Below are 18,848 nucleotides of genomic sequence, written 5' to 3'. Positions count from 1 at the left end.
CGGTTCTCGGTTCTAGACCAAAAACCGAAGAATCGAATCTTTCTAAATTTTTTTTATATTAAATAAATCAAATTATTTTAATTTTAATTTTTTCTAAACAAATTAACAATTTATAAATCCAAATTTTTGGCCCAATAATTTGTTTCATTTCTAATTTTTTAATTTTTGGCCCAATTACCCATTTTATTGTTTCATTTCTTAGCCCAACAAGATCCAATCCACTAAATAACCCTAAACACTTACACTAAAGTGCATAACGCTGTTTCAACTCTCGCACTCACTCTCGCAGCCTCGCTGACATTCCAAAACCTATACAATCGTCGACCGACGCTATGACCTCTGATCGAAGTTGTGACCTCCGCCAACCGAAACTTTGACCGTAACGATCATTTGAACAAAGTAGTCTACTAGTCCCTGACATTTCAAAATCATTAAATTTGTCACTAGTTTTATTTATATAATGTTGTTATAAATATTTAAAAATTTAATTATAGTACAGAACCGAATCCGAACCGTTTCATAATTATATTTGGACCCGATGGTTCCATTTACTAGATATCTGAAAATTTTGGTTCGATTCGATTATCTTTAGAATCGAACTGAACCGACCCGTACCCACCTCTATATATGGCATTCAAAATAGTCATTGCGGCGCAAAAAACGAAAAAAAATTAATGGACCAAATCAAGATACTTAGCAAATACCAAAAATGATGTCTCTACTCACGAGATATTAAAACTAATTACCCAACAGATTTTTAACTATCCTCCTAACTATAGATGTTAAACTGCAAGGTTTTACTTAGTCAATTCACCAAATAAAAAATAATTAAATTAATATCATTTGGTACACAAACAAATTTCAATTATAAGTTATCTTAGAAATTTCCAACAAAGATTCACTTACATGGTGAAAGAGTAAGATAGAGGTAAAATGATGCATTCTTCTGGTCACGCTTTATAAGATACTGACATGGACACTCCCAAGGCCCTGGCTGCAAAATAAAAATAAAAAAAGTTAGAGCATCAACCAACATAATTTCTAAAGTTCTTAGTTCAGCATAGATAAGATTTAAAGATATCACGTATTTTTAAACAATAATGAAACACACTAAATGCAAATAACATAGAAAACTAAAAAACAATCATATACCAAATCTTTTTTGCCAAAATCGCATATACAATGCTTTCAGTTAATCGACTAATACAGATTGTTTTCTCACTTCATACTGTAGTTTTGTTCTCAAAATCTCTCCTTCAACCCTCTGAGTTTCAATATCTCAGATTTTGAGAATTGGTGTGGTAGGGTTTTCTTTGTCATGGAGAAATGAAAGCGAGAAAGAGCAAAACCCACTTTTAAGGGATATTTTGTGAACCGGTTAATGAATGGTACAACCCAAACGAGTATAAAAACTCAAGTGATAAGAATGAATAGTGATCACAACCTAATTTTTTAAGAGTTTTTTATTTTTAAATTAAATATTAATAAAAATATTACACTATCTAGAATGTAAAAAGTTGCTTATAAGTAAAAAAGCAGTTTGAGTTATTTAAAAGTAATAAAAAAATTTAATTGTAAGAGCTACTTATATATTAAAAAATATTAAGTCATCATTCTTTTATAATTGCAAAAACTACTTATAAATAAAAATATATTAACTTAACATTTTTTAAGTATAAATATTTAGATATATTTAATTTATTAAATTAAATATTAATAAAAAGATTACACTATTTAGAATGTAAAAAGTTATATATTAGTAAAAAAAATCACTTTAGGTTATTTAAAAGTAATAAAAAATTATAATTTTAAAAGCTACTTGTAGACAAAAAAAAAATATTAAATTCAACATTTTTGAAGAAAAATTTAAATATATTTAATTTTTTTAATTAAATATTAATAAAAATTTACTATAAATAAAATTCTAAAAAGAAAAAAAAAATACACCATGCACATGGAATGGTTCTACTCTATGCACGGAGGGTTGTATGGAGTGTTTCCATGCAACACTTCGGCATGGAGTATTAAAATGAACCACTCCATGCATGGAGTGGCTCCATGCACGAAGTGTTGCATCGATCACTCCTTGCATGGAGTGTTAAAATATTTGTTTTTTTTTAAATAATTTTTTTAATAATATTTAATTTAAAAAATAAATATATCTAAATATTTTCTTAAAAATAGTGAAGTTAATATTTTTTTTATCTATATAAATAACTTTTACAATTATAAATTTTTCGATTACTTTTAAATAACATGAAGTGATTTTTTACTTATAAGTAACTTTTTACATTCTAGATAGTGTAATCTTTTTATTAATATTTAATTTAAAAAACTAAATATATCTAAATATTTATACTTAAAAAATTTTAAGTTAATATTTATTTATTTATAAGTTGCTTTTGCAATTATAAGAGAATGAGGGATTAGTATTTTTTTACCTATAAATAGATTTTATAATTATAAGTTTTTATTATTATTTTTAAATAACTTGAAATGCTTTTTTTACTTATAAGCAACTTTTTACATTTTAGATAGTGCAATCTTTTTATTAATATTTAATTTTAAAAACTGAATATATCTAAATATTTATACTTTAAAAAATTTAAGTTAATATTTTTTTACTTATAATTAACTTTTACAACAATAAGTTCGTTTTACTTTTAAATAACTTGAAGTGGTCTTTTTAGTTATAAGTAACTTTTTACATTTTAGAAATAAATAATAATTATTATGTAAAAAAATTATTTAAAAATTATTATTACTAATAAAATTATAGAATATGTTCGATAGTTGATAGCGTGAGAAAATGAAGAAAGAGTACTATGTATCAAATTCAAATCATGCAAGCTGTAGGTAAAATAAAAAACGACGTCGTTTCTGCTCTACCAATTAAAAAAAAAGCTACAGTTTGACAAAATATTATTTTAAAAAATATTACTACTAATAAAATTATAGGATGTGATTGATAGTTGATAGTGTGAGAACATGGAGAAAGAGTATTGTGTGTCAGATTTAAAGGACCAAATTAATTTCAAATCTGTTCAATGTGAAAACCAACGTGACAAAATAAATAAATAAATAAAATAAGGAAGGATAATATAACAAAAAAATCAAACCACTTTGACCAAACCAATTTCGAACCAATTGAATGTGAAAACGCATGTGACAAAAATGCACTGTCCAGTTTTGTGCGAAAAAAACATATCCTATAATTTATTAGTAATAATATTTGTACATAAAAGTTATTCTTTATTTATAAAATGTAAAAAGTTACTTAAAACTAAAAAGATCACTTTAAGTTATTTAAAAGTAAAACGAAATTGTAATTGTAAAAACTAGTTACAAGTAAAAAATATTAATTTAAAAATTTTTAAGTATAACTATTTATATATTTTTTTAATTAAATATTAATAAAAAGATTACACTATCTAAAATATAAAAAGTTACTTATAAGTAAAAAAAAAAACTTCAAATTATTTAAAAGTAATAAAAAATTATAATTGTAAAAATTACTTATAGATAATAAAATATTATTTCAACATTTTTAAGTAATTATTTAAATATATTTAATTTTTTAAAATTAAATATTAATAAAAAATTTATTATAATAAAAAAAAGGAAAAAAATAATTAAAAAACTTGCATGGAGTCCATATGCAAGTGTCTCCACACATTCCATGCACTCCGTGCATGGAGTACTCCACTTCGTGCTCCATGCACGGAGTGTTAGTATATGTTTTTTTTTTTTAATTATAGTAATTTTTTATCAATATTTATTTTTGAAAAATTAAATATATCTAAATATTTAATTAAAAATGCTGAATTTAACTTAAATTTTTTGAAGTATAAATATTTAGATATATTTACACTATCTAGAATGTAAAAAGTTATTTATAAGTAAAAAAAGCACTTCAAGTTATTTAAAAATAATAAAAAACTTATAATCGTAAAAGCTACTTGTACATAGGTAAAAAAAAAAATTTAATCCCTCATTCTCTTATAATTGCAAAAGCTACTTATAAGTATTAATAAAAAGATTACACTATTTAGAATGTAAAAAGTCACTTATAAGTAAAAAAATCACTTCAAATTATTTAAAAATAACAAAAAAGTTTATAATTGTAAAAGCTACTTATAGATAATAAAAAAATTATTAACTTCAATATTTTAAAGTAAATATTTAGATATATTTAATTTTTTAAATTGAATATTAATAAAAAATTACTATAATTTTAAAAAAAAAAAACCCCGTTCACGGAGTCTTAACCACTAGTGCAGTGAGTGATAAATGTTATGGTTATGGATGTTTTTTTTTTAATATTTAAATTATAACAATTTTTGTATTAATATTTAATTTTAAAAATTTTAATATATCTAAATATTTACTTAAAAATGAAAACTACTTATAGGTAAAAAAATAATAATATTAATCACTCATTCTCTTATAACAGCAAAAGCTACTTATAAGTATTAATAAAAAGATTACATTATCTAAAATGTAAAAGCTACTTATAGGTAAAAAAAAATATTAATTTCAACATTTTTAAGTAAATATTTAAACATATTTAATTTTTTTAAATTAAATATTAATAAAAAATTACTTTAAATAAATTTTAAAAAATAATATGTGGAGTGGAAACACTCCGTCTACGGAGTGGAAATTCTCACTCTATGCATAAAAGTGAGAAACACTACACGGAGTGTTTCTCACTTCACATATGTTTTTTTTTTTTTTAAATACATAAAAGTGATTTCTTATTTCTAAAATATAAAAAAGTTACTTATAACTAAAAAAATCACTTCAAGTTATTTAAAAGTAAAACGAACTTATAATTGTAAAAGCTATTTATAAGTAAAAAAATATTAACTTAAAATATTTTAAATATAAATATTTAGATATATTTAATTTTTTAAATTAAATATTAGTAAAAATATTACACTATCTAGAATATAAAAAGTTACTTATAAGTAAAAAAATCACTCAAGTTATTTAAAAGTAATAAAAAACTTATAATTGTAAAAGCTACTTATAGGCAAAAAGAAATATTAATTCCTTATCGATGTTGGCTCCGTGAGCATTGCTAACTCCGTACACAGAGCAAACAAGCTTCGTGCACAGAGTTTTGCTTAAATGTTGGTTGATTTTATTTTTTTTATTTATTTATTTTTACTTATATATTTTTTTAATTTTCGGGTTCATTATGAGATATCAAATAAAGTCAAAATATTATATTCTTGATATCATTTTGAAGTACTCACGACATAGTATTACACGTCTTTAACGGTTCGCGAAACGACCAATTGTAGCAAGCATTTCCAAACTATTATTTCGAGAATTTCGATAACAAGCTAATTTTAAAAATTCATCGATGATTGTACGGTAGTCGAATCAATAAATTTTCTATATTATCTCGAAACTCATTTTGAGAACTATGTCATAGACAAATTGAATTATCTAAATGAATATCGAAAATAGTTAAACGTACATTAAACATGTGTGTTAAAAATGCGCATAACTCATCTTTTTATTAAAAAAATCAATTATTTTATTAATATTTATTATTTTTTCTCGACAATTTTCCCAAAAAATTACTTCAAGTTATTTAAAAGTAAAAAAAACTTATAATAATAAAAGCTACTTATAAGAAAAAATATGAAATTATATTTTTAAGTAGATATGTAAATATATTTAATTTTTAAAATATATTTTACACTAACACATTTATCTAAATGAAATTTGCTAAAAAAAAAAAAATTCTATCTCTCCAAAACATTGCTCCGTGCACGAAGAACAGTAAACCTCGCAATTCTCTCTTTTAAGATAAGGAGGGATTTTTTTTTAAATTAAATATTTATTAATAAAAAATTACTATAAATAAAATTTTAAAAAAATTATCACCACTTCGTGCAGTGCGCGTAGTGGAATCACTTCATGCACGGAGTGTTATCACTCTATGTAAAAGAAGAGTTTTCTCCTTTTGAAAGTAGAGATTCTCTCCGTCCACGGAGAGATTTTTTGTTTTTTTTTAAATTTAATTTTTTTCAATTTTAAATAATTAAATAATATTTATGTATTATTTATTTAATTTTTGTAACTTTTTTTTTATTTTATTTGTTTAATTTTGTTTAATAAAATAATCTTTATACATTTCTTATGATATAAAGACATTGGTTAAATTTGAATTAAATGATATTTATTTTTTCTTTAAATCATTTTAATTTAATTTAAAAAGTTTATAATAATTTTTTTTTTACTTTTATCTGCAAATTCTTTTTTTTTTTTAAATAATCTTTATATTTAATTTCATTTCTTTCTTATATAACATACGGTATTGCCTTTAATAAAGTGAAGTACTGTGTGAAGATGGAGAAATATTGTAGTGTATGTAACATCACAGTGAAATGACGTGTGAAAATAATGCTATAACGTCATTTAATAGAATAATTTACTATTGTCAAATCGATTTCAAACCAATTTCGTGTGAAAACCTATGTAACAAAAATGAACAGTAAACCTTACATTCTCTCTTTTAAGATAAGGAGGGATAATAAAAACTATTTATAAACACTCCTCAAATAAATTTTAGTTCTTATTCGATTTAATTTTTTGAGAAGTAATTTTGTGAAAAGTGATTTTTATAAGAATGTGTTACGTGTAATTAAAATTTGTGAAAAAATTAGTATTAATGAACAAGATTATTTCACTTTGTTATTCAACCTTGAATACCCATCTAAAGCACATGTTGGCACTCATTTTTTCTCAATTTCATTTTTTAACCACAAATTTTATCAACTTTACAATAACATGACTTATTAATTTTATTAAAATTTACTAAAAATCTAATTTTTAGCTAAAATCAGGTAAGTGCTTGGAAATGGTTACTTTGTTCTTTGTTTTAAGAGTAATGATATTCGTAATTGTTCATTGCGGCACCGACCTACGTAACATACTCATGGCAGATAGTTATTTGGTGCATGAGTCATTAAAAAACTACCACATTAATACATCAAATAATCACCTGTCACGATATGTCACGTATTATAACTATCGTAGTGAACTACTGTAGATAGCATTATTCTTATCTTTAACTTATGTCTCAGTTAAAAACCAAAAAACACAATGTGTATGTAATATAATTTTCTTATATTAAACCCTAGTTTGAGCCCAATTTTTCCATCAAAATGTATTTTTGAACAATGATTTACTTCCATTTCTGACACACATTTTTCAATAAAATAATATTACATGTAAATTTGAAACATTTTTTTTACCATAATACTATTGCAAAATGTATTTTAATAAAAAAATTGTGACTCAAACAAACCTTAAGGAAATAACTATGGATTCTATAAGATTTTTCATATTTTTTTTAGTCGATTTTCTATAATATTTCAATTAATCTATTTCTTTTTAGAAACAAATATTGGGGTATTAAAATGTTTGGAAAATGATTTTAATTGACTTAAATTATAAAAAGATATAAATGAATGGTGAATAAATAAGTAGTATCTGATTTGAACAAAAGTATATAATTTAAACAATTGTCAAACAAGAATGAATGTGTTACAATCAACAATTAGCTGACAATACGAGAGAGTTTACAATTTTTTTTTTGTTAATCGTGTCAATGGTCGCAAAAATTTCGAGTAATTACGTCTATACATAACTCCTCAATTTTGCTAACTTGACTTAATATATAACGTCGTCGGTGAAATGTGGGCCTTTGGTGTTACATAGGATTTAATGTCAATATTTTTATTGAGGGATTATTAGTGTTGTTGACCTTGGTTTCGACTGATGACGTGGTTACTCTTCTCCACGCATAAAGTTTGTGTACTTGTATAACATGTTAAAAGTACTTGGCCTTTTTCGATGGTATGGAAGGTAGTTGTAAACACTCCGATAATCAAATCAGTCAACGCATTTACATATGAGTTCAAGATGATGTACAACATGAGCCATGAACGTGTACGAGCACAGGGTTATGGAGAGAACTAGAATGGGCAATATTGATACTAGTGTATAAAATTGCCTTATCTTCAAATGTCACTAAGTATGAGTTTTATAATAAAAGAGGTAAAGTGGTTATCGTTGAGTGAGAGAACACGTGGCTCTCATCCAACGATCGAGGCGTCTCATTATAGAGGTCGCTTCTACAGTTTCAGGTTCAAGGGCATTTAATGTTATGAAAAGTAGCCACCTGATAGCATAGACCTAACATTTGAAAAATAGACTAATAAATTGATTGTAAAAGGTCACATCAATCAATGTCAAATCTTGTAAATGGCTATTAAGAAAGGACTTAAGATGGCCCATGAGCTAGGTTTGCAACAAATAATTATTCAATTCAACTCGAGGCTTGCAATGCATTGCATTACAGGAGTGAAGTCTTGCCTATCAGATCTCCCTTTTTCTTTGGTTCAATAGAGGCGGGCCCCTTAGCTCCAGCCAACCTCAATCAAGGCATATGAGCCCTTGTCATTTGATTCAATAGCGTTCCGTTAGATAGGAACAGATTTGATAAATACCGATAACTTTCGGATAGAGTATTAGAACGGAAAATTTTTGGAAGTGGTGACACATGAAGATGACTTCTCCTGTTGAGAGTCTAATCACTTCAATTTATTTCTACTGCAAGTTATGGCACCTCCTCTCTATCATGAAGGGTCAGCCTCTCATGGCACATCAACTGAGTTGGTGCATCACTTTGACTATCTATGTCTAATGGCCTCTATTAGGCTAGGTAGAGATAGTTACATGGAGTGCACGACCAATGTAATTTGCTAGCTGGCTACCACGTGACCGATGCATGTAGCCTCATTGGATAAGGCGTAACAAGTGTAATAGTTAGAAACTTGAGTGACTCAAACCATAAGAAAATAATTTGGGTAATCATTGACGTAATTAACCATTTTTCTAACATTGTAGAATTCAAATTAATGAATTTGAAAATTTCAAACAAAAACTTGAATAAAACTATTTTGTATGCATCAAGAATCAACCTCAAATTGAACCATTTGCACTATACACAGTTCTCAATCTTCTTCAATTATTCAAGTCATAAAATACCATAATCCTCAATCGATCGAATATTGCTTTTGCAGTTAGCATGGTAAGCCAATTCACGCACTTACCAAGGGAGGAACAATTTGAAGTTGCTTATCAAATCCTCATGTGTGTGAAGAGAACACCTGGCGAAGGGCTAATGTTTGAAAAACATAATCATTTGTAGATTGAGCGTTAAACTGATGCTAATTTATAGTGGATAGAATATTTAACTCTGATTATTGTACTATGGTTGGTGAAAATTTAGTGCTTGGAGAAGGAACAAGCAAGCAGTGATGCAAAGTAGTGAATAAGTTGTAACTCGTGGCATTTGTGAGATTTTATTGGTAAAGAGACTACAAGAAGACAAGAAGATTGTTACTTTACTGCCATGAAAATTTTCTGTGAGCATTAGTATTGTTCATAATCGTTTTCAATGTGATAGGATTAAGCATGTTAAGGTAAACATACAATTTATAAAAGATGGGTAGAAGGTGGATAAAGTGTGCATGTCACATGCTCAAAGAGAACATCAAGTGGCGGATATTTTAATAAAGAATTGCATAAAACGACTTTTTGATAAGCTAGTGACTAGTTTGGAGTGCAATATATCTTCAATCGAGCTTGAGGGAGAGTGTAGAAAGCAGTATAATATTCCTCGTTATTATTGTGCTGATTGAAAGGCTAGATTTTTGCATTTTAGCTGGAGAATTTTTCCCTTTTTGTTAGTTGTATTATCATACATGTTTCCCTATATTAAGAAAAATGATGACTGGGGAAATATTATATTCTCAGAATGACTTGAGAATTTTCTATTTTTTCAGTATTAGAACTCATTAAACTCTAACGAGTAATTTGATCTTACTAAGACTAAAAAACAAACACACGCATTTGAAGTTTGAATTGAGTCTGTCGCCATCTCCAACCTTTACCAATTGAAGTTGCACTTCCTTTCCTTGCACGGCTGATTTCTTTCCCTAAACATTGGCTTCATTTTTCTCTATTGATGCACATTGATCCTTATTTGTATTCGAGTTTTGATCAATACAAATTTATATTTTTCGATATATATATAAAAAAACCCTTTTGTTATCAGGGACGGATCCAGGATTTTTCATAGGGGGACTGGAAGTACTTGATAAAGTGAATGTAATAAAATTTATATGTACTAAAAAAACTCGTTAAATAACATTATTTATTTAAGTCGTTCCCGACAAGGATTTGAAACATAATACTCATCGATAATAGAATCTAGATATATTTTCTCAGCAAGTTTTCTTTTTATAAAAAGTATCATACAATCAGCAAGAAAATCATCCTCCATTTTGTTGCGAAGTGTCGTCTTCACATGTTTCATCACTGAAAATGCTCATTCAGTACTTGCGGTAGAAACAGGTAATGTCAATACAAGACGAATCAATCTAATCATCATAATGTAAATCTCCGACCTTCCACTCTCAGTCAACTGTTTGCATAACTCAGAAAATGTAGATACTTGAAATCGAGACTCTCCCTTGAAATCGACACTCTCCCTTCATATCTAACTCATAATGTGGCAACTCATATTCCAATGTAATAATATCTTGCTTCGAAAAATCTTGAGGGTAAAATTTCGTTGCAAGTGTGCAAATTTTTCGACTGTCAAACGATCTAAATGAATCTTTAGGATCCAAAATTGCACTGAGAGAAATGAGATCTACTGATATGTCATTAAATCTTGTATTTAACTCCATCATTACAAAATCTATTGTTGCATTAGAAATATATGGTGATAAAATGCTCAATTGTAGTTTCATCACTAAAACGGCCAGTGTTATACAAACCTTCTAGATCGGGTATTGTAATATTATTCTTTGAGCAAAATGGTTTTACTTCTTGAAGAAATTCTTCCCAATCATCATAACTCAATTTTTGAAGCAATTGTTTAGTGATAGACACAAACCTTAAAGCAGTCAAGATGTCTTAGGGATCTTTTTTAAAGGGCTTGACAAAGAACATCACCGATTCTCATTATTTTATGCATCAAATGCAAGATAAAAATGAAGTTAAAACTCACCAACTTTTTGCAAGCACCACGACCTTCAGCTTGAGATCTACCATTTGAACAATGATCACAAATATATTGAAGCACTTTGCAGGTTGCACCATACATATCTATCAAACTCTTTACAGAGTTGTAATGTGAGCTCCAACGAGTAAATCCCGATCATTGCAGATTAATTATTTGATTAGCCCTACTTCCAAATTTACGCACCCCGGTATCCAACATACGTTGAATTTCCACTCTATGAGAAATTTGCATATCAGTAACTCGTTTAGGAGAAGAAGTAATAACATTGACAATCTTGTCCAAATGAGAAAAGAAGTTCCAAATGACATGGACTTCTTTAGCTGCCGCGACCAATGTTAGCTGTAATCGATGAGCAAAACAATGGACATAGTATGCACATGGACAATCTCTAAGAAACAATGCTTGAAGTCCATTCCAAGCACCTCGCATGTTACTAGCACCATCATACCCTTGTCCGCTCATTTTGTTTACTTGAAGTTCATATTAAGTAAGAACATCACATATTTCATTTTTGAGATTCAATGAAATAGTATCACTGGCTCTTTTGATTGCAAAGAAACGTTCTATCAAACTACCATGACTATTCACAAACCTCAAGAGAATGTCCATCTACTCTCGATTAGATGCGTCTTGTGCTTCATCAACAAGAATGCAAAACATTCATCCCCAACTTCTTGTCGAATTATTTGTCGTACTCTATTGGCCATAATATGCAAAATTTCTTTTTGAAAGGTTGGAGCAATGTATTGGGCATTTTGTGGTGCATTTTCCCAAACAACTTTACTAACACCTCGATTCAAATCTGCTGCGTACTTTATTAGTTGTATAAAATTCCCACGATTACGTAAAGATAGAGATTCATCATTACCTCTGAACCCTAAACCTTGAAATACTAGCCATCGAACACTTTTAATTGAAGTCATTATACGCAAACAACGTTTTCGAATTTCCTCTTTCGATACAGTATTCATTACCTTGTCAATATGCTGAGATGGTCTAATTAAATCTTTAACTTTAGTCTCACACAATTTATGATATGCTGAATTAGCATGAACGAGAAATGCACATTTATTTCCATCTTTCATACTCTTCCATTTATTATATCCTTCAGTAACCAATCCCGAACAGGCAGAAGAATTTCCCTCTTTCTGAAAAAGAATACAGTAAAAGCAATATGTATTTTCAGTTGTAGGAGAATACTTTAACCATGGAAATTCTATGAACCATTTTTTCTGAAAGCGACGAGTTTGTTTTTTTCCTTCTATCCTTGGATATTCCTCAAGCTTCAACTGATAAGGTCCAACTTTTATATATGCAATTCTAATCTCATCTCGTAGATTGGCAGGGTGTTCAAACATTTGCTTTCTTTTCCCCGGATCCCGATCAATACTAGTGCATGATTGCAATTTCGGAGTTGAGACTGACGAATGTTCAATTTCTGGAGCTGGATTTGGAGGATGTTGCATGGGAGTTGAGGCTGAGGGGTGTTCAATTTTCGAAGATATACTTTTACTAGATTGACCGTCAATCTTTTTAAAGAATGAAAATAGTGTCTTTACTCTCTTCGATGAATGTTGATCTTCCATTTGTAAGTGCTAAAAATAGGAGACTGAAAAAATGAGACAATGCAACAATAATATAATGCAAAATCTTCACATGGGTCCACTTTTACTTGATCAAATTTTAGATTGTTCAACCTAAATAATTTATTTGTTAAGCTAGTTAATTAAATTTCTTGGATATCTTAATAGAATAATTAATTATAATTAACTAAGTTAGTTGAATAACCAATGCAGTAAACATTCTCTTAATAGCAGTGCAAATTAGTCAGTGGTTCTGTCTTCTTGATTCAATCTGGGCATGGTTCTTGAATTTCACCAATAAACCTTCCTTATCGCTAAGCACGTGTTTATTCTTGTTTGGCAACCCACCCACCAAAAAGGGGGGGGGGGGGAATAACACAATTTTTCATTCTACACATAAACAACCATCAATCAACATACTCATAAATTTGGAAATTCCCCATTGGGCATTGACATAGTAATCTGAGCAAAAAAAATTTACAGAATAAATTATTTTTTTCTAAAGATTTTACATAAAACATAGAAAGTGAACTCTCTGTAAATACAACTAATAAAATTAAAATATAGCAAAATGTTTCATTCAAAGAATTTAAAATTAATTCACAAATGGAAAACCCTCCACTCTCCAATTTCAATTTCTTAGCCCTAAGCCCACTGCCAACTTAAACCTTAAAATATAATGATATATTGCAAAAATCGAAAATAGAATAAAAAACAAGAAGAAAATTTATATAAAGACAAAGAGTGAAAGAGATTAAGAGACAAACCTGGTCCTTGAATAAAGCGTGTCGGCAACTTGACGGGGCCCGTAGAAATGAGAAAGAAGAGATATTTTCAGCCAATATGAGGGTTTTAAAAAATTGGTGGAGTGGATTAAGTTATTGGGCCGGTGGGCTGCAAAGAAAATATAAAGAATGGAGTTTGGACTTTGGTTGGAATGGAGCTAAACCGGGCTACTTCAAGAAAAAAATAAAAAATTCCCACAAACAACTTGGATTTGGGCTGAGACTAGACCGAGCAGTCCCCCCTAGGTCCGTCTCTGTTTGTTATGGAATCCATGATTACATCCTAACATCTAGCCTCAGCTTTATCCCGATTATTAGCTCTCGAAAACTTGAACAACTTTTCCTAGTAGTTTTCTCATTGTTAGAACTAAAGATAAAATCATTTTTGCATACTAGCCGGAGCTCATCAGTTAAGATTAAGAAGATAGAAACTGTTAAGCTAAATTATAGGTACTTCTAGTTTAATAGAAATTAGTTCATTTTAGCTATCTTTATTTCATAATCTTGGTTATAAATAGTGGAAAGCATCATTGCAATATATATCATAATGTTATATCATTTTTCTTTCGTCTCTGTCTCACCCACAAGAGATGGTTAGCAGACATCCATGACTGCACGTTTGAAGAATGACATTTTCAGACAAAGTTTGGCTTTTGACTAATTTAGACTATGAACCCAAAACTATCAAGAAAACATGATAGTTACCTAAATGGAAAGCCGTTATGGATGTTGAGTATAATGCTTTAATGGCTAATCAAACCCAGTCTCTTTTTTCTCCTACGAGTCAAGGAGAACTTGTGGGTTGTAAATGGGTGTTTCGGATTAAAAGGATTGCAGATGGTTCCTTCAATGTCATAAGACACATTTAGTTGCAAAGGGATTTCATCAAGTCGCATTATGGACTTCTTTTTAAGGCTTAAAAGAAGTGTTGGAATATAGTGGTGTTAATAAAATTTGATTATCGCATACTGTATATGTAATTTAGATATCGATTTTAAATATACCGTATATGCAGCTTACCGTATTTACAGGAAGCTTACCGTATTTGCAGGCAACTTACCGTATTTGACAGCTCACCGTATATAGCAATGCAGATCACCGCATATGACAACTCACTGTATTTGGCAGGGAAGCTCACCGTATATACGTAAAATTAGCACAAACTATTTTTATTAAAATAACACAGAATTTTTTCAATAGAAAAACCGTATATGTATCATACATATACCGAATTGCATTTACCAACTGTTAGCAAGAAGATTCAGATATATATATAAATTTTGATTTCTAATATAAATATAAAAACAAATAAACTGCAAAATATATGAATCTAGTAAATTGCAAACGTGTAAATCATAAGATAAATAAATAACTTGCAAAAAAAAAAATTGTAGATATGTAAATAAAAAATTTCAACCCGAGGATTGTGCGAGTACAGTTTCCTTAAAACAAATTCGCTTCCTCACCGTAAGTGCCCGAGTCTAATCCGAGCGTCTGTTTTCCATGATACAACGGTAAAACCTGAGTTTGTATTCAAACAATATCACTGCCTCAAGATTATGTATATGCAGATAGAACAAAATAATGCAATATGCAGACCGTAAAATAATACAGAACTCGAGTATTTTTTGGTGTGCGAGGCAGAGAGATTTTTTTAATGTGTCTAAATTGCTAGAAAATTGAGATTTAATATAACGTAAATCTGTCCAATAACTCCATGGCAATAAACACTGGAGCCACTTCAGTTTCGACAGTTTTTGGAAACTCAAAGGTCATTTGAAGAAAACAAAAAATTGCAAAACGTGGACAGAACATTCGTGTACATAAGTCGCACCCGCACACATGTTCAAGGTCCGAAGGAAATTTTGGTCCGTGATTTGCACCCCCCTGCGCGCGCACGTGAAGAGAGCCTCTATACTACACATGATTATACATTTCCAATGTATAGCCATATTTAAAGTGGTTAATACTTTCTTCATTTTCCTATGTGGAACCAGTGTTATTTTCCCACATAAAGTAGAGGTGTAAGCGCTCCGGTTTTATCGATTTTTGAGTTTCAACTTCTCATTCATCCATTCATCAATTTTGACAAATAAATATATGATTTCGATGCTCTCCTGAAGGAGAACAATGATCAACTTTGATATTTCAAATTGGACCAACAAGTCCCATCGAAAATCTTTCCAAAAGTGAGTCATTTGCTCATTTTTTTAACAAGAAGCACCAAGAGCTTGGTTTGGTATATTCACAGAAGCTCTCCTTAAATTTGGTTTTACTCGATCTTGTGCAGATTCTTCTCTATTCTCTAGATTTTCTTGAGTTTACATCCTCTTTATTATTGTGTACGTTGACAAGATGATTTTGAACAGTAGTAGCAAGGCAGAAATTGATCATTCGGTAATTCAGCTTAACAACTCCTCTCTTAAGGATCATTGACATTTCAATTATTTCTTGCGAATACAAATTACAAACATAGTTACCAGACTTTCCCTTTCTCAAAAGAAATATATTACTTTATAGCGTGCAAATGCTAGATGCTAAAATCACTTCCCACTCCAATGGCTCGTGCTGAGTTACTCTCTGCTCATGTCGCCACCTCGTGGACTCGATCGCAGATCGACTCGAGTATTGGAAGACTTATAAAAAGTCGCGTACAACACAGACTCGCGCAACACTTGGTTTATTCTCTTTTGCAATGGCTTCAGACATTTTCAAGGGCTTTTTAATGGTTCTCACTAAATGAAAAGTGTTAATTTTTCAAATAATAAAATAAATAATTGGGAAAGTAATCCAGATGGGGTAATGACAAATGGAAATCTCTCAATGCCAAGCCAGGGCAAAATCTAGGGCGGCCAAGCATCAGCCCCCTTTGACTTTAAGCCTGCAAACAGCACCTCTCATGACAAATTCTATATTGGATACAAGATGCATGCTACACTCAAGTACTCCTATGGCATAATTGAGAATGATATTGTTCTTTAACAAAATTCAAAGTAATTTGTCTATAACTGATGTGACCTACCTTTCTGTATTTAAGGATATTTAGAACATTTCCAAATGAATACAATTAGCGTTTACACACTAAAGTATAATGTTCAGGCCCTATATTTTTTCTATCTGACTAGACCTCTTAAATATTTTATGTGCGACTTATTTGCCTCTTGGACTTATTATTCATGAATGATTTTATCTTTGATCTTGGACATGTATTCATACAATTCTTTTAATACTAAAACGAAAACTAGATCACGTGATGTCATGTTTCACACAAAAATCTCTATCGTTGATATCTTGCTTAATCCATCCAAATCTAAATTTCCAAACACCCTCTACTATTACCATGGTAAGCCTTGTAGCTCCCACAATTCTGATTAAATAACATTCTCTCGTACACTCATCGAAACCCTCTCTCATCACCACATTCATCTCTCAATATCCATGGCCTAAGTTTCATCTCTGCACGTAGTCTCCCTAAAGTATTCTCATCCATTTCTGGAGTGACCTGTACATCCATTATCCATTTCAACCATCGAAAAGCCGCCAATCCTAATTCTTATTGATAATGATGAGAACTTCATTCACCTATGCCATGTCAGTATCATTTACTTTTTATTTTTTGTGAATGTTAAATTCCAATTACATTTATCATCATTGTGCTTGCTAACTTAATCAGTGTTCTTCGTGTGGGTTTGTATACCATACCTCGTGCATTCACTACTATTCGTATGTTTACCAAGGAATGCTGGTCCTTGGGAGTGATGAAATTATGTCTCTCTATGGTGATGAAGAGGCGTGCACTTTCAATGAGTGTATTTTGTGCAAGAATAATAATATTATTAATTCAACGCACATAAAAAAATGTCGGTACAAGTTTGGAATCAATACTTTTTACACAATTAAGCCCTTGTTTAGGTTCCATTAAAATGTAATTCGGGAAAATTGTATTTTGAAATAGTATTTTTTTTTGAGAATGTGCGCTTAAAAAAGAAGGAAATATTTTAAATTTACATGTAATATTATTTATTAAAGAATATATTGTTAAGAAATAAGAAAATTTTTTGGATTTACGCATAATATTATTTTAAGAATATATGATTTAAAAAAAAGGAAAAATGCATTAAATTTAAAATAAAGCCCAAATTAAGCCTATGTTTGGTAGGGATTAAAAATCATATTTTTAGTAGATTTTGACAAAAATTGATGAAATGTGTGATTGATATATTATGTTTCCTGTGTAGTTGAAATTAATTATTGACTTTGATTTAAATTAAGGGTACTTTTGATTGCCAGTATGAAATTTGCATGGAAAAAAATAAATTTTATTGAACTTATTTGATTGATTTATTCTTCAACCTAAAAAATATTATTTGATTGATTTAACTTATTCGAATGATTTAGGCGTAGTCTCAATTAAGATTGTGATGAATTTTTTAAAGTTTTTCTAAATGTATTCTCAATTGAGATTTTAATGGATTTTAATGACATCCATTAAAATTGAGATGTCTCAAATTGAGATTTAAATGAAATTTAATGAAATAATTCAAAATTTAAATATCCTCAATAACTAGTGAATTTATAAAAAAAAAAAACATTAATAGAGTGATTTTAAAAGATTCAGATGAATTTCGAGTTTAAAATACACAAAATCAATTTTTTTTTTAAATTTTACCATATCTGATGAGATTCTTATGAAAATTTTGGAAATTTATTTAAATCCACAAAATTCATTAGGATTTATAATTTTTGTAAAACACCCCCATTAACTTATTTGATTGATTTAGTTTTCAATATAATTACTAATTTCCATAAGTTGACTTCTAGGCAATTGAACTTAGGATCCGTTTGATTGCAATGATGAAATTTAGGTGGAAAAAAGAATTTTATGAAATTGAATTGTCTAGAACTTATTTTACTGAAAATTGTCATTTAAATGTATTTGATCGGTATAATTTTCACCTGAAAAATATTGAAGTTTTGTATTTTTTTGGTATTTGATTAGCTTTATTTTTCATAGAAATTGTCAATTAAATGAATATAATTTGTTACAATTGTGGTTAGAATTTGTTTCCTTTGTCAAAAAAAAATTAATTTTTTTTAAAAAAAGGGGAAAGGTAGAAATTGATATCCCACCCACAAATTCATGAAAAATGGGTCACGTGGGTGGGGTGGGGTGGGGTGCGGGGAGGGAATTCATTTTTCAGGTAAAATTTTGCTATCAAACAACACAAAATGGGTGGAAGTTGGAATTTGAATTCCATTTTCCAAGGAAAGTGGACCAATCAAATAGGCCCTTATTTGATTGATTTAGTTTTCAATTTAGTTTTCATACAAATAAGTTAAGTTCTCGTTTGGCTCCCATTA

At 29.0% G+C, this 18,848-nt stretch overlaps 1 protein-coding gene across 1 annotated transcript; it reads right to left on the bottom strand.

Moving 5' to 3' along the window:
* Nucleotides 1–10,243: 10,243 nt before the first annotated feature.
* LOC111406635 lies at nucleotides 10,244–11,581 on the bottom strand. The gene is made up of 4 exons (XM_023036025.1): nucleotides 11,303–11,581; nucleotides 11,105–11,202; nucleotides 10,872–10,990; nucleotides 10,244–10,407 (listed from the first exon to the last, which is right to left on the bottom strand). The coding sequence occupies exons 1-4, from the start codon at nucleotides 11,579–11,581 to the stop codon at nucleotides 10,244–10,246; spliced, it is 660 nt and encodes a 219-aa protein (XP_022891793.1).
* Nucleotides 11,582–18,848: the final 7,267 nt, after the last annotated feature.

The sequence above is a fragment of the Olea europaea genome, chromosome 1 (genome assembly GCF_002742605.1).
Source record: "Olea europaea var. sylvestris chromosome 1, O_europaea_v1, whole genome shotgun sequence".
NCBI classification, from domain to species: domain Eukaryota; kingdom Viridiplantae; phylum Streptophyta; class Magnoliopsida; order Lamiales; family Oleaceae; genus Olea; species Olea europaea.
This window is presented reverse-complemented; position numbering and strand designations above follow the sequence as displayed.